At 43.7% G+C, this 27,826-nt stretch overlaps 1 protein-coding gene across 2 annotated transcripts in view; it reads right to left on the bottom strand.

The window, feature by feature from the left end:
* Window positions 1–399: 399 nt before the first annotated feature.
* The window catches only part of LOC120916550 (N-acylethanolamine-hydrolyzing acid amidase-like), a 61,927-nt gene continuing 34,500 nt past the window's right edge, over window positions 400–27,826 (bottom strand). The window contains exons 7-11 of one of the 2 annotated variants that reach the window (XM_040327598.1): window positions 19,210–19,272; window positions 12,548–12,614; window positions 10,032–10,060; window positions 8,171–8,243; window positions 400–745 (exon numbers count right to left, since the gene is read on the bottom strand). In XM_040327598.1, the coding sequence (XP_040183532.1) occupies window positions 722–745; window positions 8,171–8,243; window positions 10,032–10,060; window positions 12,548–12,614; window positions 19,210–19,272 (256 nt within the window). In that variant the 3' untranslated portion in view covers window positions 400–721. The remainder of the gene's footprint in view (window positions 746–8,170; window positions 8,244–10,031; window positions 10,061–12,547; window positions 12,615–19,209; window positions 19,273–27,826) is intronic. The other variant, XM_040327606.1, reaches the window with a different exon arrangement.

Consider the following 27,826-nt stretch of genomic DNA (forward strand, 5'->3'; position numbering starts at 1 on the left):
TATTAACCCTTTTTCGGCCACTAGCGGGGGTTAAAACCTCACCGCTAGCGCCCGAATATCGCGGTAAATACGACGGTATAGCCGCGCTACAAATAGCGCGGCTATACCGTCACCGCGGCTGCACGCCTCAGTGTGAAAGCAGCCTAATGCTTGACGTTGTGTTGCAATAGTCCCTCCCTCTAGTTGGCAGGGGGAGAGCTATAGCCAGGAAAACCTATGGACTTGTATGCAGAATGCTGAGGAACATGAGAATTGAAGTCCAGGGCAGCAGTCATAAGATGGGACTCATGGACCCATTACTCTACAGATCCCAGAGAACCCTTAAGCAGAGGGGAAGTGGTGAAATCATTTTTAAATACAAAGAAGAAATGTCCAAGGTACTTTGAGAGGCACAAACAATGAATATAAAATGTACAACATTTTATTCAAACACTAAAAGAACTTTGACATACATTTAAAATCTTAGGACATGATTACAGGTATAGGCACATAAATATCCGTAGCTACATAAATCATGATATGACTGGTAATACAGGGAGCAGATGCTTATGTATTGGAGCTCAACGCATTTTGCAAGACAACACTCGCTTCCTCAGGAGATTTACACAATAGGTTTGTAAATTGTTTAATACCATAAATACAAATTTTCTGGAACATTTTAGCAGTAGGAGTTTTCAGAGAAGTATACTGCACAGCTGTAATCATCACTTGAACATACACATCAGATTCTTCTTCTATAGAAAGCCTATAAAAGATCGTAAAGGTGTACACTTTAAAAAAATATATGTGAGTAAAAGCAAATGAGTAACCTAAAACAGTGTTAAGAAATTGAAATGATAAGAGTTCTGGGTCAGGACATAATGAGGTATCTATGCAAATAAAAAAAAATCCTAAGGCTGGGTTCACACTACGGTTTTCCCGTCCGTCAGCCGCATACGATTTATATGAAAAAACGTATGCGGCTGAAACGGACGGGAACGTATGGAACCGCACATATGTACGTTTTCCATTGACATTAATGTTAAAGGAAAACGTATGCGGTTGCCATACTGTTTTAAAAACGACCGCAAAACCGTGGTTGAACACGGTTTTGCGTACGTTTAAAAAACGTTTTGCCAGCAAATCGTACGCACCCCGATGCATCTGGGTGCATACGATTTGCAATGCATTCTCTATCTATACGTTTTCCCGTCCGGGCCCGTACGTTTTCGATACTGAAATCGTATGCGGCTGACGGACGGGAAAACCGTAGTGTGAACCCAGCCTAATAGGGAGAAAGATCAATGGCAAACATGTAGGTGTAATCATCTTTAGATCCTTTGGAGACTTGATGCTACTAGGGGAGTCCTAGATGGTGATGGTGAGCAGTAGCTGTTGGGCATCTCTTAGCAAGGTCCTGGGAGTTTTCTAGTCAGGTTCATGAGGTACATAAATGGCCTACACATATAGCAATATTGGTCAAAGCTGCACAGCTTGTTTTTATCTACAGATGTCCCTTATCTGCATAGCTAGTTTTTTGGTGAAAGTTACCTGACACTCTAGGCTTTGTGAGGCCTTAGGCAAAACTTAGACATGAGGCCCCACTCATGCCCATAATGGGAAAAAGTATTACGTTTTTAATGCAAAGTCCTTGCATGAGGAGATTGGTCCCGCACATCCGCAGGCAGTGCCATCATTCTTCCCGATGCTGGGCTCTCCCCTTCCTCCGTCAGGCAAATTAGGCGGCCGGGAGGCCCCTGTGAGCGCAAGGCCTAAGGCCTTATTTCCCTAATTAAAAAGCCAACTCTGACCTGACACTTTAATCAGAGACCTCAGCAGAAATATGGTGGTGTGGAAAAAGGCATGAAGATGCAGCACTGTGATCCAAAGAAGAAGTCTTCCCTGGGCTTTTTTTATTATTCTTTAGATTTTAAGTTGTCATGAGCAGGGCCTTTTGAACCCTCCTTTATTGTATTGAATTGTAATTGTACTTTTACCCTTAAAGGATAGGTTCACCTATAGCAACATGTTGCATGTATTTAGGGTGTAACATGTTGCTATGCACCAGCCCCTTGCACCCCCTGAGCCTCCCCTGTGACAGCAAGCAGGAGTTCCTCACCTCCAGCAGCCGCTGTCAATTTAAAATCGGCAGGGCTGTGTGGGTCTTTGTCTGTACAGCCGTGTCTTTTAAACTCTGACATCTCTGAATAAATAAACTACAAATCCTGTCTTTTCCACCGTTGCAGTGTCATTATGCTGATATTTGGACAATGTATAAACAGAATGAGGGGTGGGTGCAGAGCCAGCATGATTCTAGGGTGTGGCAGTTCCCAATCAGGTACACTGTGACAGCAGGTGGCAGTAGATGTTTCTGCTTTGGTAAAATTTGATTGGTCCCAGCATTATATGTTGTCACTATTGTGGATTGTCATCCTTCTTTGCTAGGATGCAGGCTTCATAAGCCACTTGTGTTCTAACAGCTTTCTGAGCAGTGGTGGCAGCCTATAGATGACTTTTAAACTGTAACACTGGATACATGTAAACATTGCTTAAAGGCTAAGTTCACCTTTTTTTTTTCCAGCCCCCATATGTACCAATATAGCATTAATATACTTATTTTGCAAACATAAAAAAGCTTTCCATTTGTTTTACACACTCACTGTCCTAATGGCTGCTTGAAAACTCTGCTCCATGGCTTCTGCCTTACTTCCTGGACAGACTTTAGTTCATGAAACAGGAATGAGTTGACCAGCTGATGCTAGATGATGCAGGGTTTATGCTAATGAGGTCATCTGGTCAACTCCTTCCTATCATGACCTAGAGCCCAGGGCGAACATGCCAAATTGTGACTCCCCCCCCCCCAAGATGTATGAGCATTATATGTCAGCAAAAATCCCCCCACAAACACACTAAGCACTAATCTGCATAATGCTTACCCCCTAAGCATAAATTACCAAGTACAAATCCACCCCCTGCTAAAATCGCCCTCTCAGCACAAATCTTGCCCCCCACCCATCACCCAAATCCCCCAGCTCAAATGCTGCCCCCCCCAAAAAAATTTACCCCCTCATAGCAAAAATCCTCTACCCCAAAAATGTATCCCTCTACTTCAAATTTCTCCCTCTCAGCACAAATTCCCCCTAAATCCCCCTTATTGTACAAAGCTTCTTCACCCCATCGCCCCTCTTAGCACCACCTCCAAATTTCACCTTCTAGAACAATATCCCCTGCCACCCCCATATTCCCTCTTCCAACACAAATCCCTCCCCCCAATCTCCTTGTGGCACCCCCTACCTCACATGATACCACCCTCCTGCCCACCTCTTGTCCCGACCCTGCATGTAGGCTATAGTTCCTGTGAACATTACTAGTTCGGGAACATTACTTTCTTATACATGACAAAAAAGAGCTACTGTTTTAACTGAGAATATTGTAATTTGCAAATATTAACATGTAGCGCCCTGCTCCTGTTGAGTAGGCGCTATTTTGTAAATTTAGTTACCTGAGCTGTAGGTTAGCTCAGGGGATTATACCAAATTTGGAAGAAAAAAGGAGTCGCGCTACTAAAAAATGTGGAAGGACACCAATAGGTGTCAATTGGATCAATAAAAATTGATCAGTGAAAATGTATGTGATAACATAAAATGATCATAACAGTAATAATACAACATGATTGACCATAGTGCAGTAAAAAGAAATGGAAAAAACGGAGCCAAAAGGCTTGAACACAGTCCCAAAGTGTAGTGATGAAAACAGCAGTAGATCCCAAGGTGCCAGATACATCCGTAACGTAGTGATCAGTACAGACAGGAGACCTCCACCCACGGGTAACACTGACTCTTACCGCAAATCAAATTAAAATCAGCATAAAGACAGATATCCAGTCTCCACTGCAGGGCCAAATTCAATCCTTCATCTAATAGTGAAGCCTCAATGGTGAATATCCCCACTTAGTGTCAGCCCGATGCAGAGCTCCAAAACATATGAAGAAACCAAGGAGAGCACATAGCGTGATACTGTATAAAGGTTTATTTATAAAAAACAGCAGATTGCGTACTTACATCAATCCCATTTAAAACGAGCATATAACGAGCATAAAAATCACAGCCTGTATGGAAGCGTGCGCCCGGAACATCCGGGTCCTTACACGTGTAACGCGGTGACGTCAGAGCGCCTCCTCCCGACGTTTCGTCTCAACAGGGACTTGTTCACGGGGTAAGGAGACGCTCTGAATCACCGCTTAATGTAGCAAAAAGGGGAGGGGCTGACCTTGGGAAGGATCCAATGGTAGCCACACAACCTCCATCTTGATTCCTGGAAACCCGCAGTAAATACCTATATGGATCACTGAACGGGGTAAGGGAAACAAGAAAACATAGAAAACTAAACCACTGCTAGACAGTCTGACTTGGCTTACCTCGGTGCGGCATCTGTATGTAAACAGCCGGCGAAAGTAAAGCCTAAAAAAAAAACGAAGCGAGGGAGAATAGCACAACCTCGATTCGACAGTCACAGTCATGGAGTGAAGTTACATAAAGTGGGACATTGTGATCCTCAAAATTATCAAAGATCATTTGTCAGCATTAAAAATAAAAATAAATTAAAAAACAAAGCTAAAAGCTGCGGCTGATTGGATCCTTCCCGGGTCATTAACAATCATTAGCGTAAAATGAAGGATGGATGGCCGCACTCCAAACCAAACAGGTTGTCTTTATTTAAACGAACAGCAAAAACATACCAGATCACAGCAACAGAAACAGGAGGATAACCGACGTTTCGCACTGACTTAGTGCTTAGGCCCTTTTCACACTACAAAATAAATCCGTTTTAATAATCCGTATTAAAATCCGTCAGATAATGTTAAAGAATGGAAGTTATACGTCCTTTATAACATATCATTAAAGTCTATGGGATTTTTTTATGTTCTGTAAAGATCCGTAATAGTCCGTTATAACGTACGGACGTTAGTTATTACGGAATATGTGACGGGTCTTGCACTAATTTTTTTTCCGTTGCAAGTAACGGATATATTAACGTCCGTTATATTTTAACATTGAAGTCTATGGCGCACGGACGTTAGTAAATGTCTCCGTAAATGTCCGTTATGTTAACGGACGTTAATTTTACTAGGCATGCTCAGTAAAGACTTCTGGAGCTGGACTTCAAGAAAGGGTGAAATGTTTTTTATTAACGGACGTTAGAAAGGAATGATATAACAGATGTATACGGATATATACGGATAAACATTATCCGTTTTCAATAAAGGAAGAATGGTAAAATATTTATCCGTATGTATCCGTTATTAAATCCGTTAATAAACGTCCATTAATAGGTGTAATAACAGTAGTAACAGATATTATAAAACGGACATACAATCCATAGTGTGAAAGAAGCCTTATTCAGCCATGAATAAGCACTAAGTCAGTGCGAAACGTCGGTTATCCTCCTGTTTCTGTTGCTGTGATCTGGTATGTTTTTGCTGTTCGTTTAAATAAAGACAACCTGTTTGGTTTGGAGTGCGGCCATCCATCCTTCATTTTACGCTAATGCTTGCCTAGTGCACTGCCAGCACCCTTGGAATCCTACACCTGTGTATGACCCTATAGCAGACCCACCTTGAGTGGTGATTTTCCTTCTTCATTAACAATCATATGTCAGCATAGTAGCATAAATACACAATATAAATAATCATCTCACTCAAGCTGGAAAGCCTTATTTGACACAAGAGACATTAATAATACATAATTAACAGTATATAAAACTGCTTCATATTCATCCCTCCTTAAAATGTGAACAGAAATAAAAAGAGGTGAGACCTTCTAGTCAGACATAACAATCAATCAAATCTTATGTGACACAGATCCGTTATGAGTTCTAAGGAGGGATGAATATGAAGCAGTTTTATATACTGTTAATTATGTATTATTAATGTCTCTTGTGTCAAATAAGGCTTTCCAGCTTGAGTGAGATGATTATTTATATTGTGTATTTATGCTACTATGCTGACATATGATTGTTAATGACCCGGGAAGGATCCAATCAGCCGCAGCTTTTAGCTTTGTTTTTTAATTTATTTTTATTTTTAATGCTGACAAATGATCTTTGATAATTTTAAGGATCACAATGTCCCACTTTATGTAACTTCACTGCATGACTGTGACTGTCGAATCGAGGTTGTGCTATTCTCCCTCGCTTCGGTTTTTTTTAGGCTTTACTTTCGCCGGCTGTTTACATACAGATGCCGCGCCGAGGTAAGCCAAGTCAGACTGTCTAGCAGTGGTTTAGTTTTCTATGTTTTCTTGTTTCCCTTACTCCGTTCAGTGATCCATATAGGTATTCACTGCGGGTTTCCAGGAATCAAGATGGAGGTTGTGTGGCTACCATTGGATCCTTCCCGAGGTCAGCCCCTCCCCTTTTTGCTACATTACGGGTGATTCAGAGCGTCTCCTTACCCCGTGAACAAGTCCCTGTTGAGACGAAACGTCAGGAGGAGGCGCTCTGACGTCACCGCGTTACACGTGTAAGGACCCGGATGTTCCGGGCGCACGCTTCCATACAGGCCGGCCGGCTGTGATTTTTATGCTCGTTATATGCTCGTTTTAAATGGGATTGATGTAAGTACGCAATCTGCTGTTTTTTTTATAAATAAATCTTTATACAGTATCACGCTATGTGCTCTCCTTGGTTTCTTCATATGTTTTGGAGCTCTGCATCGGGCTGACACTAAGTGGGGATATTCACCATTGAGGCTTCACTATTAGATGAAGGATTGAATTTGGCCCTGCAGTGGAGACTGGATATCTGTGTTTATGCTGATTTTAATTTGATTTGCGGTAAGAGTCAGTGTTACCCATGGGTGGAGGTCTCCTGTCTGTACTGATCACTATGTTACGGATGTATCTGGCACCTTGGGATCTACTGCTGTTTTCATCACTACACTTTGGGACTGTGTTCAAGCCTTTTGGCTCCGTTTTTTCCATTTCTTTTTACTGCACTATGGTCAATCATGTTGTATTAATACTGTTATGATCATTTTATGTTATCACATACATTTTCACTGATCAATTTTTATTGATCCAATTGACACCTATTGGTGTCCTTCCACATTTTTTAGTAGCGCGACTCCTTTTTTCTTCCATGTTTGTTTGATGTTGTATGACATCTTTGAGACGCAGCTGGTGCACTTATTTTGGTTATTTGGGTATGCGCAATATTTTTTCTGTGTGATTATACCAAATTGTGGGCTTCTGTTCCAGTCCAGCTGTGTTGTGCATGTTCCCCTTGCCTGCAGGTGTCGCTGTCACCGGGATTCAAAGATGGGAATGCAATAGGCTGGTTGCATTGGGTACCTTCTTCCCAAAAGCAGCCTAGTGGGCGTGGTCAAACCACTGTGCGTTCTGGTAGAGGGTACTTAAGGGACAGACACCGTTCTGGAGGGGGTCTTCCGATCCTGACCTGATGGCCCTCCTGGCCTCAGGAATGCTCTGATAGTGTTTTTCCGGTCTCTGGGCCTGCTGGCCCGAGGCTCCGCAACTGAGAGTAGGCCCAGGAGTCTCTGGGACCTACTGGTCCAGGGGTGGTCTTGTGCTGTCTTGCCTGTGGGAAGAAGCTGAGCAATTGGGGACTCAATTGAAGGACGCACTTGGACTAACTTGCTTCAGTGTGCTGCCGGCCTGAAAGATCCTGGTACCGTGAGCTGTGTATTTTCTTTGAAATTTCGCTAAGTGTATGTGTGGTTACACGATCCTGTGGCAGAGGGCTGTGTAACGACTCAACGACACTCATCAAGTCTGTGGCAGAGACTTTAAACGAGCTTCGCACCGGCTGCTAGGTCAGTGAGAATGGGGCTATCCGGTGGTTGCCAAATCCAGCTTGGAACCGATTTGTCCTCTGGATCTAAGACTGTACCCGTGATCTGCAAAGCAAGGTACCTGAATCTTCCCTATCCCTCTTCCCCCCTCTGTTGAGAACCTGTTTAATAAAACTCTTGAAGAAAAAGAAACCAAAGTGTTGGTGCGGATATTCTTTTTGAACAACTCTTCAGGAGCGACCCCTAGATCGAGTGTGGTGAACAGTAAGGTAACGGCAGGCCCAAAATTAAACCAGCACCTCCTTCGGGGGTAGTGCTACAAACATATACCCTATTGATGAATGTGAAGTGTGAATATTAACGATGCATCTACTTATATACCATTTTACTCCGAATGAAAGAAACATAATCTTCTGGAGAAGCTGCACTCATCATTGTAGTATGGACTGTTCCCCTAAAAACAGCAAACAACAATACATGTAAATTACTTCTAATGAAATAATTGATGCAGAATGAACTCTTCCTAATAGACAATACACACACACACACATTGTACTCTGTGTTCTTTCTTATCATCTTGCAACTGCACTAAAAAGAGATACTTGTACAAATATGGTCTTAATGGAAGAGTCATCAGAAGAAAACCTCTTCTACGTCCTCACCACAAAAATCAGCATTTTACCTTTGCAAATGAACATATAGACAAGCCTGATGCATTTTGGAAACAGGTTCTGTGGACCGATGAGGTTAAAATAGAACTTTTTGGCTGGAATGAGCAAAGGTACGTTTGGAGAAGAAAGGGCACAGAATTTAATGAAAAGACCCTCTGTCCAACTGTTAAGCATGGGGGTGGATCAATCATGCTTTGGTGTTGTATTGCAGCCAGTGGCACAGGGAACATTTCACGAGTAGAAGGAAAAATGGATTCAATAAAATTTCAGAAAATTTTGGATGGAAACTTGATGCCATCTGTGAAAAAACTGAAGTTAAAGAGAGGATGGCTTCTACAAATGGATAATGATCCTAAACACACCACAAAATCCACGGGGGATTACATCAAGAGGCGTAAACTGAAGGTTTTGCCATGGCCTTCACAATCTCCTGACCTCAACAGAATTGAAAATCTATGGATAGACCTTAAAAGAGCAGTGCGTAACAGACAGCCCAGAAATCTCAAAGAACTGGAAGACTTTTGTAAGGAAGAATGGGCAAAGATACCTCAAACAAGAATTGAAAGTCTCTTGGCTGGCTACAAAAAGCGTTTACAAACTGTGATACTTGCCAAAGGGGGCAGTACAAGATATTAACTCTGCAGGGTGCCCAAACTTTTGCAGACACCATTTTTTTTTCTGTAATCTTGAAAGTGTAAATGATGGAAATAAAATCTATGGGCCAGATTCACGTAGAATCGCGGAGGCGTAACGTAGTGCATTTACGTTACACCGCCGCAAGTTTTATGGGCAATACTTAACATTGGCTAGACCACTTAGGGTGCATGTTTATCTTTACGCCACGTAGCTCTATGGAAACGGCGTACATTTACTGCGACGGGCAAAGCGTACGTTCGTGAATCGGTGTAACTAGTCATTTGCATATTCTACGCCGGCCGTAATGGAATCGCCACCTAGCGGCCGGCCTAGAATTGCAGCCTAAGATCCGACGGTGTAAGTCACTTACACCTGTCGGATCTTAGGGAGATCTATGCGTAACCTGATTCTATGAATCAGGCGCATAGATACGACCTTCGTATCTCAGAGACCCTAACTGGCCCTAACTTTTTTTTGACATATTATTGTCTAATCTGTAATTTGATGCCTTTTGGAGATTTTTCCATCTTTCCTTGGCTTCGTTATGCAGATTAATACAAATTTTTATCTGGGGTGACCAAACTTTCGATCCCCACTGTATATATATAAATGGGACTTTTCAAGTCTGTTTGATGGCTGCTTTTTGTTTTTATAGGAAGATATTTGTTGTAATTGATTTATCTTACTAGTCATTGATTATCACTCGTATAATTATTATTTATAAAGGTGTCTGTTGCATAGGGTGTAAGGATATATGTAATTTCAGAGCAGTGTCATATTCCCAGCTATCTCTGTCAGTCCTGATGCTAGGAAAGGAAAACCTGCATAGTAATATAGCTTATATTGATACGGCAATTCAACATGTAAATTGTTAGCATTATTTTTAGCTCATAAAGTTTATCAAGACATTAAGAATATCATTTGTAGAGACTTACCACGTTATCACCTTGTGGGTTGACAGAACCTACATAATAAGGAACAAATGATTTTATATAAGAACATAGTTTAATAATTTACTGCAGACACCATAGGGTACGGAATCACACACACTGGCCCAGATTCAAGAAGCTGTTGCGCCCGCGCAACCATAGGTTGCGCGGCGCAATAGCTGTTTTGCTCCCGCGTAGCGAATGCCCCTGATTCAGGAACATCGCTACGCGGACTGCAGCCTAGGATATCACAGGCATAAGCCTCCTTATGCCTTCATATCTCAGTCTGCATTCTTGCGTTGACCGCTAGGGGGCGCGGCCATTGTGATCGGCGTATAGTATGCAAATTGCATACTACCACCGATTCACAAAAGTTGCGCGGGCCCTGCGCACGCAAGGTACGGAGTTTCCGTACGGCGACTTTAGCGCAAGGTTGCTCCTGCTATAGCAGGGGCAGCCAATGCTAAAGTATAACCGCCCTTCCCGCTCGTGAAATTTTAATTTCACGTCGTTTACGTAAGTGATTGGTGAATGGCGCTGGACGCCATTCACGTTCACTTAGAAGCAAATGACGTCCTTGCGACGTCATTTGCCGCAATGCACGTCGGGAAAGTTTCCCGACGGAGCATGCGCTGTTCGCTCGGCGCGGGAGCGCGCCTAATTTAAATGATTCCCACCCCCGGCTGGATCATTTACATTAGGCGCCCTTACGCCGGGCTATTTAGCATAGCGCCCGCGCAATTTACGGAGCTACTGCTCCGTGAATCGCGGGCATATCAAAATATTTGCGTGGGCGCAGAGCAAAAATCATTGCCCTTTGCCCACGCAAATATTGCGCGGATCTACCTGAATCTGGCCCACTGATGGTATCTCTATGACAAAAACTATCAGGGCCAATGGAGGATCAAGGCAACAGGCTTGAGCGGCCACAAGAGAGAGCCATGAGGCTTGAGTTGTTTATGTTTTTCGTGTGGATGGTGGAAACTCCTGCATGGGAAACTGATCTGTTGTATGAAGTTTTTCTGTTTTATTAATAAAAGTGAGCCAGCAAGCCCTTAAACAGTGGTTCTGGAGTAGCCTGAACTCACTGAGAAGCACTATCATCGAGCGAAAACCCCCAAACCATCACAGTAGATATGGGGAAAATATATAAAAAGGCAGTTTAAATGAGTCCACTGGAAGTTCTTATGGGCAGCAACCTTTTGATAGACCTCACCAACTTTCATGTTAAAATGAAAATAAGGGGAGACATTTGAGATGGTGACAATCTGAAGAAAGTTGAATTACTTATGTCTGCATCCATTAAAAGATACAGAAGGTGAAAGACCTCTACTGAGTTCAATAATTTACTGCACACACCTTAGGGTAAGGAATCACTCACAGTGATAGTTTTTGTCATAGAGATACCATCAGGGCCAATGTACCCTTGTTGAAAACGAATAATATCATAAAGGTAATCTGAAATGTGGGGTACTGTAAAATGCTAATTTTGACACCTCCCCTTGAATGTTGTCCCTTCCCTGGTGCCTACTGCCTGTTGATAATAGTCAGTAAGGCCAGCCATCACAATGGGTTAATATGAACAGGTTGGAGGAATGTAGACCAACCTTTGACAGGAAGTGTTAAAAAGAGCTTGTTACAGCAGCCTATGAACAGGCACCAATTTTCACCTAAATTATACTGCCACAGTCTCCTTGGCACCTTAACTAAATTGACTAGTGTACTTTGTATATGATTGTGCTCATATGATTCACCATCCTCAATGGCAATGTGGTGCTTGGCCAGTGTGACCGTGTAACTGTGCTGAACAATGAGAATCTCTGTTGAGCCTTATTTCATTTGGGACCTGGTTCCTGAGGAAAGGGATGATTGGTTAACCTGGCCTCATTGACCAGTCACTCTTCACCACTGCCCGCATTATGATGCTACACAGCTGCCAGGGCTGTGTGGTGAAGATTGTAAGTGTGCCCATTATATTGCGTGGTGGGAGAGTGGCATGTGACCAGCTAAGTTCAGAGAAGAGACGAGGAGTTCATTCACCTCTTAGGCCCCGTACACACGGCCGAGGAACTCGACGTGCAAAGCACGTCGAGTTCCTCGTCGAGTTTTGGGATGAAGCTGCCGAGGAGCTCGGCGGGCCGCCTTCTCCCATAGAACAACGAGAAAATAGAGAACATGTTCTCTATTTTCTCGTCGAGCTCCTCGGTGGCTCCATCGAGCCAAAACTGTACAGACGACAGAGTTTCTCGGCAGAATCCGGGTTTTGACCGAGTTTCTCGGTGAATTCTGCCGAGAAACTCTGTCGTGTGTACGGGGCCTTACCCTTTAACCTATAAAAATGAATACAAAGAAGCCTGCAATTGTTAGTCTTTTTATAATGTGGAACACTACTTGAGTGGCCTACCTCGCCACTGAACAAACTAATCTAAACACCTGAAAATGTACAGAATCTAAGAGACTGCATGAAAAACAATCTCCTTAAAAACTCTATAGGTATGCTGTGATGTAAACATCAAACCAACCTCGTATAAAGAATCTTTGTTAATATTATCTTGCCCTGTTGAATTCAATGCCTGGGTAGCATAGTACCTGTGATGGAAAAAAAAATGCTTTTTTAAAGTTTAGTCACTTTGCTAGAAGGTAGCCCCACTTTTAGAAAAAATAATACTGCATACACTGTATAACGCAGGGGTGCCCAACCTTTTGAGGAGCGAGGGCCACTTTAGCAACTTGGTAACCGGTTGTGGCCCACAATGAGCGTAGCGGGCGGATGGCAGGTCTGTGTCCACTCTGCATATGCAGGCTGCTGTACCCTAAGAGCCCTCCTATCCGCCCAGACAGAAGGGGAAAGATCCCCTTGTGTTTTTTTAAGCAGATTGGATTGCAGATAGGCGGGTGTAAACAAACATGAGTCTGTTTACATCAGCCACTCTATAGAGGTTAATGGAGGGTCCGATTGGGTACACCTGAAAAACAGACAGGCAGACCTGATCGTATCGATCATGTAAAAGGAGCCTAAGGCCCTGTACACATAGTTACATAGTTACATAGTTACATAGTTAGTCAGGTTGAAAAAAGACACAAGTCCATCCAGTTCAACCACAAAAAATTAAAAAACAAAAATTAAAAAACACAGTAAAATCCTATACACCCAACTCCATTCCCACAGTTGATCCAGAGGAAGGCAAAAAACCCCAGCAGAGCATGATCCAATTTGCTACAGCAGGGGAAAAAATTCCTTCCTGATCCCCCGAGAGGCAATCGGATTTACCCTGGATCAACTTTACCTACAAATCTTAGTACTCAGTTATATTCTGTACATTTAGGAAAGAATCCAGGCCTTTCTTAAAGCAATCTACTGAGCTGGCCAGAACCACCTCTGGAGGGAGTCTGTTCCACATTTTCACAGCTCTTACTGTGAAAAAACCTTTCCGTATTTGGAGGTGAAATCTCTTTTCCTCTAGACGTAAAGAGTGCCCCCTTGTCCTCAGTGTTGACCGTAAAGTGAATAACTCAACACCAAGTTCACTGTATGGACCTCTTATATATTTGTACACACGGTCGGTTTGGTCCGATGAGAATGGACCGAAGTTCATTTTCATCGGACCAAACCGACCGTGTGTATAGGCTATCGGTCTGTTTTCCTTCGGTCCAAAATTTTAAAACATGCTTCAAAACCGAACCAATGGACCGCTGCCCCATCGGACCAAACCGATGGTTAGTACAGAAAAGCATTGGTTCAAAACCCGCGCCTGCTCAGAATCAAGTCGACGCATGCTTGGAAGCATTGAACTTCGTTTTATTCAGCACGTCGTGTGTTTGACGTCACCGCGTTCTCACCCGATCGGATTTTGGACTGACGGTGTGTACACATATCAGGCCGTACGACCAATTCAGAGGTGAACCGATGAAAACGGTCCGTCGGACCATTCTCATTGGTTTTGTCCAACCGTGTGTACGGGGCCTAAGGCTGCTTTCGCACTGATGCACAGTGGTTTACCTGCACCTCAACTGACCTTGATCTTCACTTCTTTCTCAGGATTCTTGCAGCTGGTTGCTGCTTTCCCCCAGGCGGTTATGGCTGGTGGCTCCTGCTGTCTGTCCTCCAGGGCTGGTACTGGTACTGCTGGCTGATACTGCTGTTGGGTACTGCCTGCTGGTACTGCTGGCAGGTACCTCTGGCTGGTACTGGTACTGCTGGCTGGTACTGCTGGTGGGTACTGGTACTGATGGCAAGTACTGCTGGCTGGTACTGCTGGTTGGTACTGCCGACAGGTACTGCCTGCTGGCAGGTACCGCTGGCTGGTACTGCTGGTTGGTACTGGTACTGCTGGCGGATACTGGTACTGCTGGTTGGTACTGGTACTGCTAGCTAGTACTGCTGGCTAGTACGGGTACTGCTGGCAGGTACAGCTGGCTGGTCCTGGTACAGCTGGCTGGTACTGATGGCTGTTACTGGTACTGCTGGCTGGTACTGATGCTGATACTAGTGACTGATACTGCTTGGCTGGTACCGGTGACTGCTACCGGTGGCTGGTATTGGTGGCTGGTACTGGTGACTGGTGAATGGTACTGGCACAGCTGCTGGCTGCTGTCCCAGAACGCGGTTTCCCGTGCATTAGTGTGACAGAAGCATGCAGGGTCCATAGACTAAGAGAAGAGCAGTGCTTCCTGTCACAGGCGGAGTACATTTGGTATCACTCTGCCTCTGAAGGAGCCGGCACTATACAGCAAGCATCGGCATCGGAGTCTCTGAATTGTTTTGGGAGGGAAGGAGTCGTGAACCCAATGCCCAGCTCTTGCCAGTAACCAGCAGTCTGAATGTGCAGCTGTTCACAGCCTTTATAAACAAGGACAAACTTTGATACAAAGACCCGTGAGCAGGGCTTTTTTTCAGTGGGAACGCGAGGGAACGCAGTTCCGCCACCTCTAGCACTGAATGTATGTGATATTAAGGGGTGCTGGGTTGTGCTACAGTATCGATTGCTGCTGGGGGATATAGTGTTGCTGGAAGGGATCTATTTTTGCAGGGGGAGGGTCAATTTTTTTGCGGAGGAGGTATATTTTTGCTGACGGGGCAGCTATCGTTGCTGGGGTGGGTCTTATGTTGCTGGGAGAGTCAGTTGTTGCCTGAAGGGATCTACCGTTGAGGGAGAATTCTATTGAAGCTGGCTGCTGGATGGTCTATTGATACTGTCTGCGGGGAGATCTTTTGTTGCCGGGGGATCTATTGTTGCTGGGGGTCTAATGTTATTGGCTGCAGGGGATCTATTTTACTGCTTTTCTTGTTATCATTAAAGGGGCAGTACTGGGAGGTGGGTAGGAGGAGGGACCAAGGAACGGTGCTCAGAGGTAGATAGTGGTGAAGACGGGGTAACTGCAAAAGGGAGAGTTCCTGCACCTATTTTCTGAGAAAAAAAGCCCTGCCCGTGAGGCAAACATTGGTGATATGTATAGACAAGGGGGGGGGGGGGGGGAGATTGGTGGGACTTTAAATGAAGCACACTGCTAAAAATTAAAAATGCACTTATGTTTATTGATTCCTGATACATAATTGTATAATGGTAATAACTGTAATAATAATAGCATTGGGTAACAAATTAATGGTCCATGTGTATACACATATATTCCAACACAGATAAGAATAGTAGATAAATACATATAACCATATATTGCCGTGACTACAGTAAACAGTTGAATCTCAGACATAATTTTGCAATGTGATAGCATGTAACAGTCGTTGAGTAGCTCTACGCGTTTCATGGGTTTTCCCAATCATCGGGAGCGATTAAAAGGAATCAGGAATCAATAAACATAATGCATTTTTAATTTTTAGCAGTGTGCTTCATTTAAAGTCCCACCAATCTCCCCCCCTTGTCTAAACATAGTAGGGATGGAGGCACATGAATTTACCCCTCATTGCCTCACACAAAGTCCCACCCTTATTCCCCCCTTTTCTATGCAATTTAAGGGATGGAAGCACACTTTAGATATATTATATATATTCACTTTACGGTCAACACTGAGGACAAGGGGGCACTCTTTACGTCTAGAGGAAAGAGATTTCACCTCCAAATACAGAAAGGTTTCTTCACAGTAAGAGCTGTGAAAATGTGGAGCAGACTCCCTCCAGAGGTGGTTCTGGCCAGCTCAGTAAAGTGCTTTAAGAAAGGCCTGGATACTTTCCTAAACGTACATAATATAACTGGGTACTAACATTTATAGGTAAAGTTGATCCGGGGAATATCCGATTGCCTCATGGGGGATCAGGAAGGAATTTTTTCCCCTGCTGTAGCAAATTGGAGCATGCTTTGCTGTTTTTTTTTTTGCCTTCCTCTGGATCAACTGTGGGTATACAATTGGGTATATGCGATTGTATGATATTATTATTTTATTTCTTATGTTTGAACTTGATGGACTTGTGTCTTTTTTCAACCTAATAAAGAGGTACAGACAGCGCAAAAACAAAAACTAAAACAGCAGCAGCTAAACACTGAGGTCAATAATATCCTTAAAAGTGTACATGTAAACAAGCAGTGCAGCGCTCAAAAATAAATAAATAAAATAAAATAAAAACAAAATAGAAAAAACAAAATTAAATATATATGTAATAGTCCAAAGCAGAGCAGAAGAACCACAGAAGAAGCAGAATTCCTTTGATAGTGAATGGAGTGCTGAGATCAATCACCATATATTCAAATAAAATGTGTCACCTCAGAGCTTTTTTTCTCAGAAAATAGGTGCAGGAACTCAACCATGACCCCGTTCAGATTTCACAAACAGTAGAAGTGTATTAAAAGGGCATTAAATACCAGGATTGCATTACATACAGAGTGCAGAGTTCAGGGGGGTTACACACAGAGTGCAGAGCTGTCACTTGTAAACACAGAAACCAGACTTCTGTGTTTACAAGTGATTGTGGTGAGCAGGCACCGAAGGGTCTGAGCCAAAGGTGGTGAAACTGAGTTCCCCCAAGTTATCACTGAAAAAAAGCCCTGTGTCTCCTCCACCAGAAGTGCAAACCGTTCACCTGAATGAATATACCTCTGAATGAACAGCAGGTCAGACATGCTTTCCCTTAAATGGGTAATGGTAGGATCAAGAGGGGTGGGGAAGAGATGTGGAGCTGTCCGAAGTGTCTCATGGAGCTCTGACCAATCCACAATAAGGATTGGCAGGGGGAGGCCTCCTTGATATACCCAGGGTCAGCCCAGCTAGAGAGGAGTTGTTGGGTGGAAGAACTGAGGATGGAGTACTAGGCTGTCAGGGCCTTTGATGGTGTTCCCCAGTCTGGGGGGGGTGACCTTGGGCCTGTAACTCTGGGTGTAGAAGGGATCCCATCAAGAAAGCATGAAGGATCTGGACAGGAGGCACAGAGAGGAGCCAGAGAGGACAGCAGGAGCTAGTACTGCCAGGCAAATCTTAAGGAGGGAACCACCAGTGTGAGTAGCCGGGAGGGCTGGTGAGTGACATGGGCTATCTGGAGTACTGGAGAGGCATGCCAGAGAGAGGACTGAGAGGAAACCGTCAGAGCTGTGTGTGGAGCCAGTGAGGATTGCAATGTAACAGACAGTGGAGTTGGGCAGCTGCAGCCAGGAGGGCTGGCAGGACCTGAAGAGGGATTGCTGGCAGCAGTAGTCCACTTTAGGACAGCTAGCACTAAAGACTTCCTATTACTATTTTTGCTACATTAAAGGGGCAAATGGCAATTTCTAGGGCCTGACTGAGTCAGTGTCAGTTGTCCCAACTGATTGAAATGCAATCAACCAATTGTTTGTTTCTTCTGGGCATTCCATATATTCAAATCCCTATCCGAATTCAAATCCCTCAATAAAAATACAAAAACAAGCTCATTGTCTCCAAGGTGATTGGGAAGTGAATGTCGGCTGGGCAGGGTGACAGGTGGACCTTTTTTCAGGCGGCAGGCGTCCGGCGTCCGTCTTGGAGATGTGAACCATCTCCATAGAGGGACATGTGTTTTCATCCCTCTGGCGGCAGCGGCGTAGCACTACAGGCGTTAAAACGCCTAGATGTGAATGGGGGCTAAGAACAATCAGAATGAGGTTGCACAGACTCATTAGAGGCACATGGACAATGAACCTGTCCAGTGGCACCAAATTCAAAAAGTTGTAACAGCCAGCGCTCCTTACATTAACTCCTTAGGGGACTCCTACCAACATATCCAGGATCACAGCAGTAGCCCTAGGACTTCCAGCAGTCCCCACTAGGCAGGCACACAGGGACATGCCTCATCCAGTGGTCTTAATCTCCCGTGTAGGCATTTTTTTTTTACGTTCAACCAGTGTGCAGCTGTTCCGTACCCCAGTACAATTTTACCTTGCCATGTTTTCTCTTTGTGGAAGCAGCCATCTTGGTAGAGGCAAGGCTTTGCTTTATTAATTTATGAGCTACCCCCCTCATGACTGGTGGTCTGATGAAGAAATTATAAAGAAGCAGCAGATCCACACTCATGCACAGTAGAAGTATTTCATCTTGAAACCCAGCTCATACTGTAGATGTCAGAGCTGAACACTGTACCTTAGTCAGATAGCAAAAATTTGCTGGCACTGAGAGTTGTAAATTTTTAAAGTTAGGTTTAACCTACAAAAAAATTTCACTTCTTTGAATTTAGGTCCACTTAAAGTGGAGGTTCACCCAAAAATCAATTTTTAACATTAGATTGGGCCTAATTACGGGAAGCAGAATCGGGTGTTTTGATTAAAATCAATGCAGTACTTACCTTTTTTGAGATAGATGTTCTCCCGCCGCTTCCGGGTATGGGCTGCGGGACTGGGCGTTCCTATTTGATTGACAGCCTTCCGATCGTCGCATACAGCGCGTCACCAGTTTCCGAAAGTAGCCGAACGTCGGTGCGCAGGCGCCGTATAGCGACCGTTGGAAGGCTGTCAATCAAATAGGAATGCACAGTCCCGAAGACCATACCCGGAAGCGGCGGAGAACATCTATCTCTAAAACGGTAAGTACTGCATTGATTTTAAACAAAACACCCGATTCTGCTTCCCGTAATTAGGCCCAATCTAATGTTAAAAAATTTTTTTCAGTGAACTCCCGCTTTAATGTTTACAAATTTAGAAAAATTGAAAGTCGTCCAAAATTAAACCTTGAACAGAAATTGGTATGTATACCATTTTCTTGAATCAAGTTATGATGTGCAATTACATACATCCTGTTGTCATGTTGCGGGTGTGGAGTCCCTCTGTCATAATTGGTTTGTACAAGGAACCATCTGCATAAAAGAGACACAAATTATGTTAGCCAATGAAAAAATATATAGATTAAGGGCTTGCTGTTGAAGAATGATTAAAAACAATCCTCTGTTTCACATGATAAACAGTATGGCCTGGATTCACGTAGCACTTACGCCGGCGTATCTCGAGATACGCCGCGTAAGTGTCAATGTGCGCTGTCGTATCTGTGCGCCGTGCCCACAGAACTAAATACGCCTGAAAATGGGCTTCCTACGACCAACGTAAGTTTCCTACGTCGTCGTATCGTGGGCGCATATTTACGCTGGCCACAAGGGGCGCTCCCATTGATTTACGATTCGAATATGCAAATGAGTGAGATACGCCAATTCACGAACGTACTTGCACCCGGCGCATTTATATACGCGGTTTACGCAAGTCGTATGTCCGGCGTAAAGTTAAGCCTCATAAAGCAGGTGCAAGTCATGTTAAGGTATGGACCAGGGAACAGCCGTCGTATTTTACGTCATTTACGTAGTAGTACGTGAATAGGGCTGGGCGTAGGTTACATTCACGTCGTAGGCAGTGATTCGAAGTATCTTAGGGAGTATTTCCGACGTGATTCTGAGCATGCGCACTGGGACGCGTCCACGGGACGGCGCATGCGCCGTTCGTTCGGCCCATCATTTGCATGGGGTCACGCTTAATTTAAATGGATCACGCCCACTTTCACCTACTTTGAATTAGGCCGGCTTACACCTACGAATTTACGTTACGCCGGCGCAACGTTGGGAGCATTTGATTTGAGAATACTGTGCTCGCCGCTCTGCGATACGTCGGCGTAGCGTATATTCGATACGCTACGCCGGCATAACTATGCGCCGCTCTACGTGAATCTGGGCCTATATGTTACAAAGTGTATAACTATACAATTTAGAGATTAAAGATGTACATTGTATGCAAAGCTTATACACAAAGAACCTATAACAAGAACCTTTGCATCATATGTGCTCCAGCCAATGGAATAACTGCTGCAGGTGGTCTAAACTGGGACACAGGAAAACTAACTGAGGACTGCAATAAACTCTGTAAAATATGTAAGTAAGTAGCTGGAACCAGTGTTTGTTATAAGGTGGCTGGGAAGCGCTCACCATTGGTAAAGCCAGCCATTAAATCTCGTTCACCAGGGACCCGACCGAGATTCGAAAAATGTATGGGAGGGCTGATTGTACCCAAGTTGATTAATCGATCAACTTGGGTACAACCAGCATTTCAGGTTTTTTATGCGATTATTTCCAATGGCTATTGTCGCTAGCAATAATCGTGTGTTCTCCTGGCCGGTACTCCCCATGCCCTCCCACCAAGAGAACATATTGGCTCCACAGAAGGGATTCCCCCATCAACACTGACTGTCTATGGCTGGCTTTAGACTACATTAAAATTTGTGGCAAGATTGCCACGTTTCTGAAAAGTGATCTGCGTTTGGGTCCCTATTGACTTCAATTAGGTGTGTCTGTTGGTGGTGCCCTCCTCCAAACGCAACAATGAAGCAAATCCTCACAGCTTCAGCATTTGAACACCCCGATCCGCTGTCCTTGCAACTTCAGGATGGGTAGCAAAACTGGCTCAAGTGTGTGTTTTTTTTTCACTGAGAGCCCCCCCCAATCCCAAATGTGAACATGTCCTTTGAGAGTCAAAACTCTGTTTAGTTTGTGCCTGGCTGGCAAATGATTAATTTTTTGCTTTGTTATAACCGAAAAGACTCAATACTGATACCACAAGTGTACTACTTCAAATAATTGTCAGCAGCCAGCTAGCATTGACATGTGTTCCCAAAAGCAACTGAAATGTCACCAATAAAAGTGCAGTGCTGCTGTAAACATATACCAAATAAAGTATTAAAATGTATAAATAAAAAATATCATGTGTGCTGGTAAATACTGTATTTATTGGCGTATAACACTCACTTTTTTACCCTGAAAATAGAGGGTAAACTGTGCCTGCCTGTTATGCACAGGGGGCTGTGGAAAAAAAAAATCCTTGAACTTCCCTCTTAAAGTTAGGGTGCGTGTTATACACCGATAAATACGGGTAAATATAACTAATTTTTATCAATAACAGTTTTATTTAGAAGTTTTCAATACACGTATACATGTAGGACCATACACGTAAGCAACATCTAGTGAAGTGGTCAGTAACATATTTGACATTCTACAAAGCTCTATCTGACCAGTTATGTGTCCTCTTCACAAAGTAGCGAATAGTTCGTACTGAGCCTTAGCTACATAAACCGGTTAAGTGCAAGGTACTAGATAAACATTTCAGTGCAACATTGTACTAGTGAACAATCTTGAATCATTCGTGGGCTCACGGGAATAGAGAAGAAGAAGAGAAGATAGGAAACGGCAAAAAGAAGAAGAGAGGAAAGGGAAAAAGAGAAAGAAAAAAAAAAGGGGGGGAGGGGGGAAAAAGAGGGAGGCAGGGGAGGAGGGGGGGGGGGGGGGAATGGGATGGGAAATCACCTGTGTGGCTCAGCTACCTGATCTGGGTACCTAATAAGTAAACTTTCGGGGTCAGGGGGAGCGTCCTGTCTAGAAGTCGGTCCAATAATTGCTGTACCGAGGTCCAGAAGGGGACGATCAATGGGCAACTCCAGTAAACATGGAGAAGCGTTCCCCTGTCCTGCTGACAGCGCCAGCAGCGGTCCGAAGTGGTCGGGTAAATGGCGTGGAGAACATCAGGTGTCATGTACCAGAAGTAGAGGATTTTATATATGTTCTCCTTGTATAAAGTACAGATTGACCTTTTTGCCGCTTGAGACCAGATCGCCCGCCAGTGTTCCACAGAGATCTCCTCGCCTAGGGCCTTTTCCCACCTAAGCATATATGCATGTTTACCTGCCGTATCCACGGGCCTAGAGTTCAATATTTTATATATGTTAGGCCCCGTACACACGACCAAACATGTCTGCTGAAACTGGTCCGCGGACCAGTTTCAGCAGACATGTTTGGTCGTGTGTAGGCCCGAGCGGACAAATATTCCTGGACTTGTTTTAAAACAGCCCGTTGGAATCCTGTCCGCTCGGACATGTTCGGTCATCAGTACAGACCTACCGTACATGTCCAAGCTATGGTGCCAATCATTGAAAATTGATCACACCTGATGTACTGACAGCCTATCTCATTTCTTGAGACCTTAACAAGCCAGGAAAGTACAAATACCCCCCAAATTACACCTTTTTAGAAAGTAGACAGTCCTAGGTATTTAGTAAGAGGCATGGTGAGTTTTTTTTAAACACAAAATTGTCATATTAATGGGTTATTTCTCCCTCTTTATTTTTTTTTCTCTCTTTTGGGGGGGGGGGGGGGTGGTAGAATAATGAGTTTTTGGATATAAAAATGTTTAAGTTATTTGTGTAGTAAGTAAATGATGGAACACAAGAATGTAAAATGCTGTATGGAATATGTTAAATAAAAATAAAAGAGAATTTTGATTATAAAAAAATTGGTTATTTCTCTCACACAGAATATGCATACCACAAATTACACTCTAAAACACATTCTGCTACCACATGTGTGAGACTTTTCACACAGCCTGGCCAATATACAGAGGCCCAACATGCAGGGAGCAACATCAGGTGTTTTAGGAGCATAATTTACACATATTGGGCCAGATTCACGTAGATCGGCGCATCTTTGTGCCGGCGTAGCGCATCTCATATGCACTACGCCAACGTAACTCTGAGAGGCAAGAGCAGTATTCACAAAGCACTTGCTCCCCACGTTGCACCAGCGTAACTTAAATTGGCCGGCGTAAGCCCGCCTAATTCAAAGTAGGAAGGTAGTGGGTGTGATACATTTAAATTAACCGTGACCCCATGTAAATGAAGGACCGAACGAATGGCACATGCTCAGAATCACGTTGCATATACTCCCTAAGATACGACGGCTCAATGCCTACGACGTGAACGTAACCTACGCCCAGCCCCATTCACGTACGACTTACGTAAACGACGTAAAATCCGACGGCTGTTCCGTCGTCCATACCTTTGCATTGGATGCGCCTCCTATAGGTGGAATAACTTTACGCCGGACATACGCCTTATGTAAACGGCGTATACTACTGCGACGGGCGCAAGTACGTTCGTGAATCGGCTCTGTCATTTTCATATTTGACGCGTAAATCAATGGAAGCGCCCCTTGCGGCCAGCCTAAATATACGCCCAAGATACGACGGTGTAAGAAACTTACGTTGGTCGTATAAAGCCAAAATCCAGACGTATCTTAATAGCAGAATCAGGCGCATAGATACGACAGCGCATCCCTGCACTTACGCGGCGTATCAGTAGATACATCGGCATAAGTGCTTTAAGAATCCGAGCCATAATTTCTAGACTTCCTCTTACACTTTTGAAGGTCCTAGAGCACCATGGCAATGGAAACGCTCCAAAAAAAAAAAAACATTTTGGAAAGTAAATACCCCAGCGTATAATCTATGAGGCATTATGAGTCTTTTGAACATTTCATTTGTTTCCACAAGCTTTTGGAAAATTTGTGTAGCCCCTGTTCCTAAAGAAATGGGGCTATAATGTGAATTACATTTTTGGCTGAGCTGTAAACAGCTCAGATTGCTTGTATATAGTTTATTTGGTTTCTGTCTTGAACTTGGTTAGTTGTGAATTTCTCACTGTTGCCAGTAGGTGTCACTGGTACTACAGGCCAGTATGAGAGTTATAACAAGCTGAGCTGTAATGAATATTCTTTCTTCCAAAAATAGCCCAGTAGGAGGTTCCTGGCCGCTGTGCATTCTGGGAAAGGGTATTTAAAGGACAGACGCCATGTGCTCTAGTCAGTTCTGACCTTATGGCCCTCCTGGCCAGAGGGCACGTTAATACAAGTAGGCCCAGAAGCCTGTCTAATCCTGAGGTGGTGCTAGGCTGTCTTGCCTATGAGAGAGGCTTGTCCAGGAATTCTACTGGCTGCTAAGCCTGTGGGAGAGGCTTGTCCAGGAGTTCTACTGGCTGCTAAGCCTGTGAGAGAGGCTTGTCCAGGAGTTCTACTGGCTGCTAAGCTTGTGAGAGAGGCTTATCCAGAAATCATACTAATCGCTAGGTCTGGGAGAGAGACTTTCCCATGAGTGCTACTGATCGATAGGTCTGTGAGAGAGACCTATCCATGAGTGCTACTGGCTGCTAGGTCCTGTGAGAGAGGCTTATCCAGAAGCCATACCAGTTTCTAGGTCTTTGTGAGAGACCTATCCAGGTATTCAAGATCTGCTAAAAGAAAGCTGTTTTTGTCCTTTGGATTCAAAGAGTCCGTCAGTGATCTACTAAAGGTATCTGAAACCTCCCCTAACCCTCTATCCTATTACTGCTTCCAAGTTCTACATTAAAGCATTGAAAAATACTAAGGTGACTGGGTCCCACATTTGTTCTAACTTCCCATTATAGCCAAAGACTTAGCACTGGGGTAAATGTAAGCGCGCTCCCTGTCACTGGAGGTACCTCTGTGTTCCCAGTATACCCAGGGGGCGCTACATTTGGGATGAAAATGAATGAAAACGCATTTTCTTTTACACAAAGTTGTCCTTTTATAAAATATTTCCAACACATAGCATGTAAGTAACTTAGGATAGAGTTCTGTACCACTACACTAGAATCAACACATAATTCACAGAGTCAACAATAGAAAGTGCATATAAGCATTAACTGCAATTTGAGTAATAATATTATAACTAGTCTAGAGTGCACTCTAGATGAAGAGCTACATTATGGTGCAATATCCCCTGATAGGTACCTTTTAGCATACACAATAGGTAAAGGTCTCTGTGTAGCAGCTGTTAAGGGGGAGTCTTAAGTCCTAACTCTTCAGCCGATTAGAGTTCGGGCCCAGTTGTACCATGGGTGCACATGAGAAAAGTCCCAGGCAAGCCTGCAGGCAGCACAAAGGCTACTAAATGGCTGTATGGTCAGTTCCTAAAGGGCTCAGTCTCTAATGCAGTAAAGTGTTTGTTCACCAATGCCAGAAGTCTGCCAAGCAAAATATCTGAATTGGAAGCTCTGGTGCATCAGGAGAGCTATGATGTAATCAGTATTGCTGAAACTTGGCTTCATTCCTCACATGACTGGGCTATTAACCACTTCCTTACTGGGCACTTAAACCCCTTCCTGACCAGAGGACTTTTTGCGATTCGGCACTGCGTCGCTTTAACTGACAATTGCGCGGTCGTGCGACGTGGCTCGAAAACAAAATTAACGTCCTTTTTTCCCCACAAATAGAGCTTTCTTTTGGTGGTATTTGATCACCTCTGCGGTTTTTATTTTTTGCGCTATAAACAAAAATAGAGCGACAATTTTGAAAAAAAAAAAATATTTTTACTTGTTGCTATAATAAATAGCTCAATTTTTTTTTTTTACGTTTTTTTTTATCCTCAGTCTAGGCCGATACGTATTCTACATATTTTTAGTAAAAAAAAAAAAAAAAAATCGCAATAAGCGACTGGTTTGCGCAAAAGTTATAGCGCCTACAAAATAAGGGACAGAATTATTATTATTATTTTTTTTTTTTTACTAGAAATGGCGGCGATCTGCGATTTTTATTGGGACTGCGACGTTATGGCGGACACATCGGACACTTTTGACACGTTTTTGGCGCCATTCACATTTATACTGCAATCAGTGCTATAAATATGCACTAATTACTGTATAAATTTTTTTTTTACTAGAAATGGCGGCGATCTGCGATTTTTATTGGGACTGAAACGTTATGGCGGACACATCGGACACTTTTGACACATTTTTGGCGCCATTCACATTTATACTGCAATCAGTGCTATAAATATGCACTAATTACTGTATAAACATTTTTTTTTACTAGAAATGGCGGCGATCTGCGATTTTTATTGGGACTGCGACGTTATGGCGGACACATCGGACACTTTTGACACATTTTTGGCGCCATTCACATTTATACTGCAATCAGTGCTATAAATATGCACTAATTACTGTATAAATGTGACTGGCAGGGAAGGGGTTAACACTAGGGGGTGAGGAAGGGGTTAAATGTGTATCCTAATTAGTGTTCTAACTGTGGGGGAGGGGGGGTGACTGGGGGGGTGACCGATCTGTGTCCCTATGTACAAGAGACACAGATCCGTCTCCTCTCTCCCCTGACAGCACCGCTGTCTGCGAGAGCCGGGAATGAGAGATGATCTCATATGTAAACATATGAGATCATCTCTCATTGGCCGCACAGATCGCCTAGGAAACGGCCGCTCCGATTGGCCGTTCACGGCGATCTGTGACTGGCTGTGTCCAAGGGACACGGCCAGCACAGCAGTTCCCCGCTGCGCGCTCGGGAGCGCGCGCGGGGAACGCGAAAAGGGGCGGCCGTAAAAACACGGCATCCCAGAGAAGTAGAGCCACCCGGCGGCCGTATATAGTCGTACGGCCGTCGGGAAGTGGTTAATATTCCTGGCTATGCACTCTTTTTTGGAAAGACAGGGTAAAAAGGAAAGGTGGAGAGGTCTGACTCTATGTGAGAAGTGATCTTAAAGCAAGAGTGAAAGAGGACATGGTGGATGGAGAGTGTGATGAGTCTGAAGCATTATGGGTGGAACTGCATACAGATGTGCATAGTTCAAAGTTAATCATTGGAGTTTGTTATAGACCACCTAATGTTAATGAGGAGGTGGAGACTCAGCTCCTTGCACAGGTAGAAAGGGCTACAAGGGCTGGGACGGTGATAATAATGGGGGATTTTAACTACCCAGAAATTAACTGGAGTAATGGCACTGCTGGGACAGTTAAAGGGCAACAATTTATTAACCTATTGCAGGACAATTTTATGGTCCAGCTTATTGAGGCCCCAACTAGGAATGATGCTCTGTTGGACCTGGTAATATCAAACCATGCAGAGTGTATTACTAATGTTCAGATAAAAGAACACCTGGGTAGCAGTGACCATAACATGATTTCATTTGATGTTAGCTGTAAGCAAAAACCACATACGGGAAAGATAAAAACACTTAATTTCATGAGAGCAAATTTTCCAAGGATGAGGGCTGCTCTCCAGGACTTAGACTGGGAGAGAATATTGGCATCAATGGGCACAGAACAGAAAAGACTGTTTGTGAACAAACTGAAAAGTACATTGTCTTGCAAAAGTATTCGGCCCCTTGAACTTTGCGACCTTTTGCCACATTTCAGGCTTCAAACATAAAGATATAAAACTGTAATTTTTTTTGAAGAATCAACAAGTGGGACACAATAATGAAGTGGAAGAAATTTATTGGATATTTCAAACTTTTTTAACAAATAAAAAACTGAAAAATTGGGCGTGAAAAATTATTCAGCCCCTTTACTTTCAGTGCAGCAAACTCTCTCCAGAAGTTCAGTGAGGATCTCTGAATGATCCAATGTTGACCCAAATGACTAATGATGATAAATAGAATCCACCTGTGTGTAATCAAGTCTCTGTATAAATGCACATGCACTGTGATAGTCTCAGAGGTCCGTTAAAAGCGCAGAGAGCATCATGAAGAACAAGGAACACACCAGGCAGGTCCGAGATACTGTTGTGGAGTTTTTTAAAGCCG

Source organism: Rana temporaria, chromosome 1 (assembly GCF_905171775.1).
Source record: "Rana temporaria chromosome 1, aRanTem1.1, whole genome shotgun sequence".
Classification (NCBI taxonomy): Eukaryota; Metazoa; Chordata; class Amphibia; order Anura; family Ranidae; genus Rana; species Rana temporaria.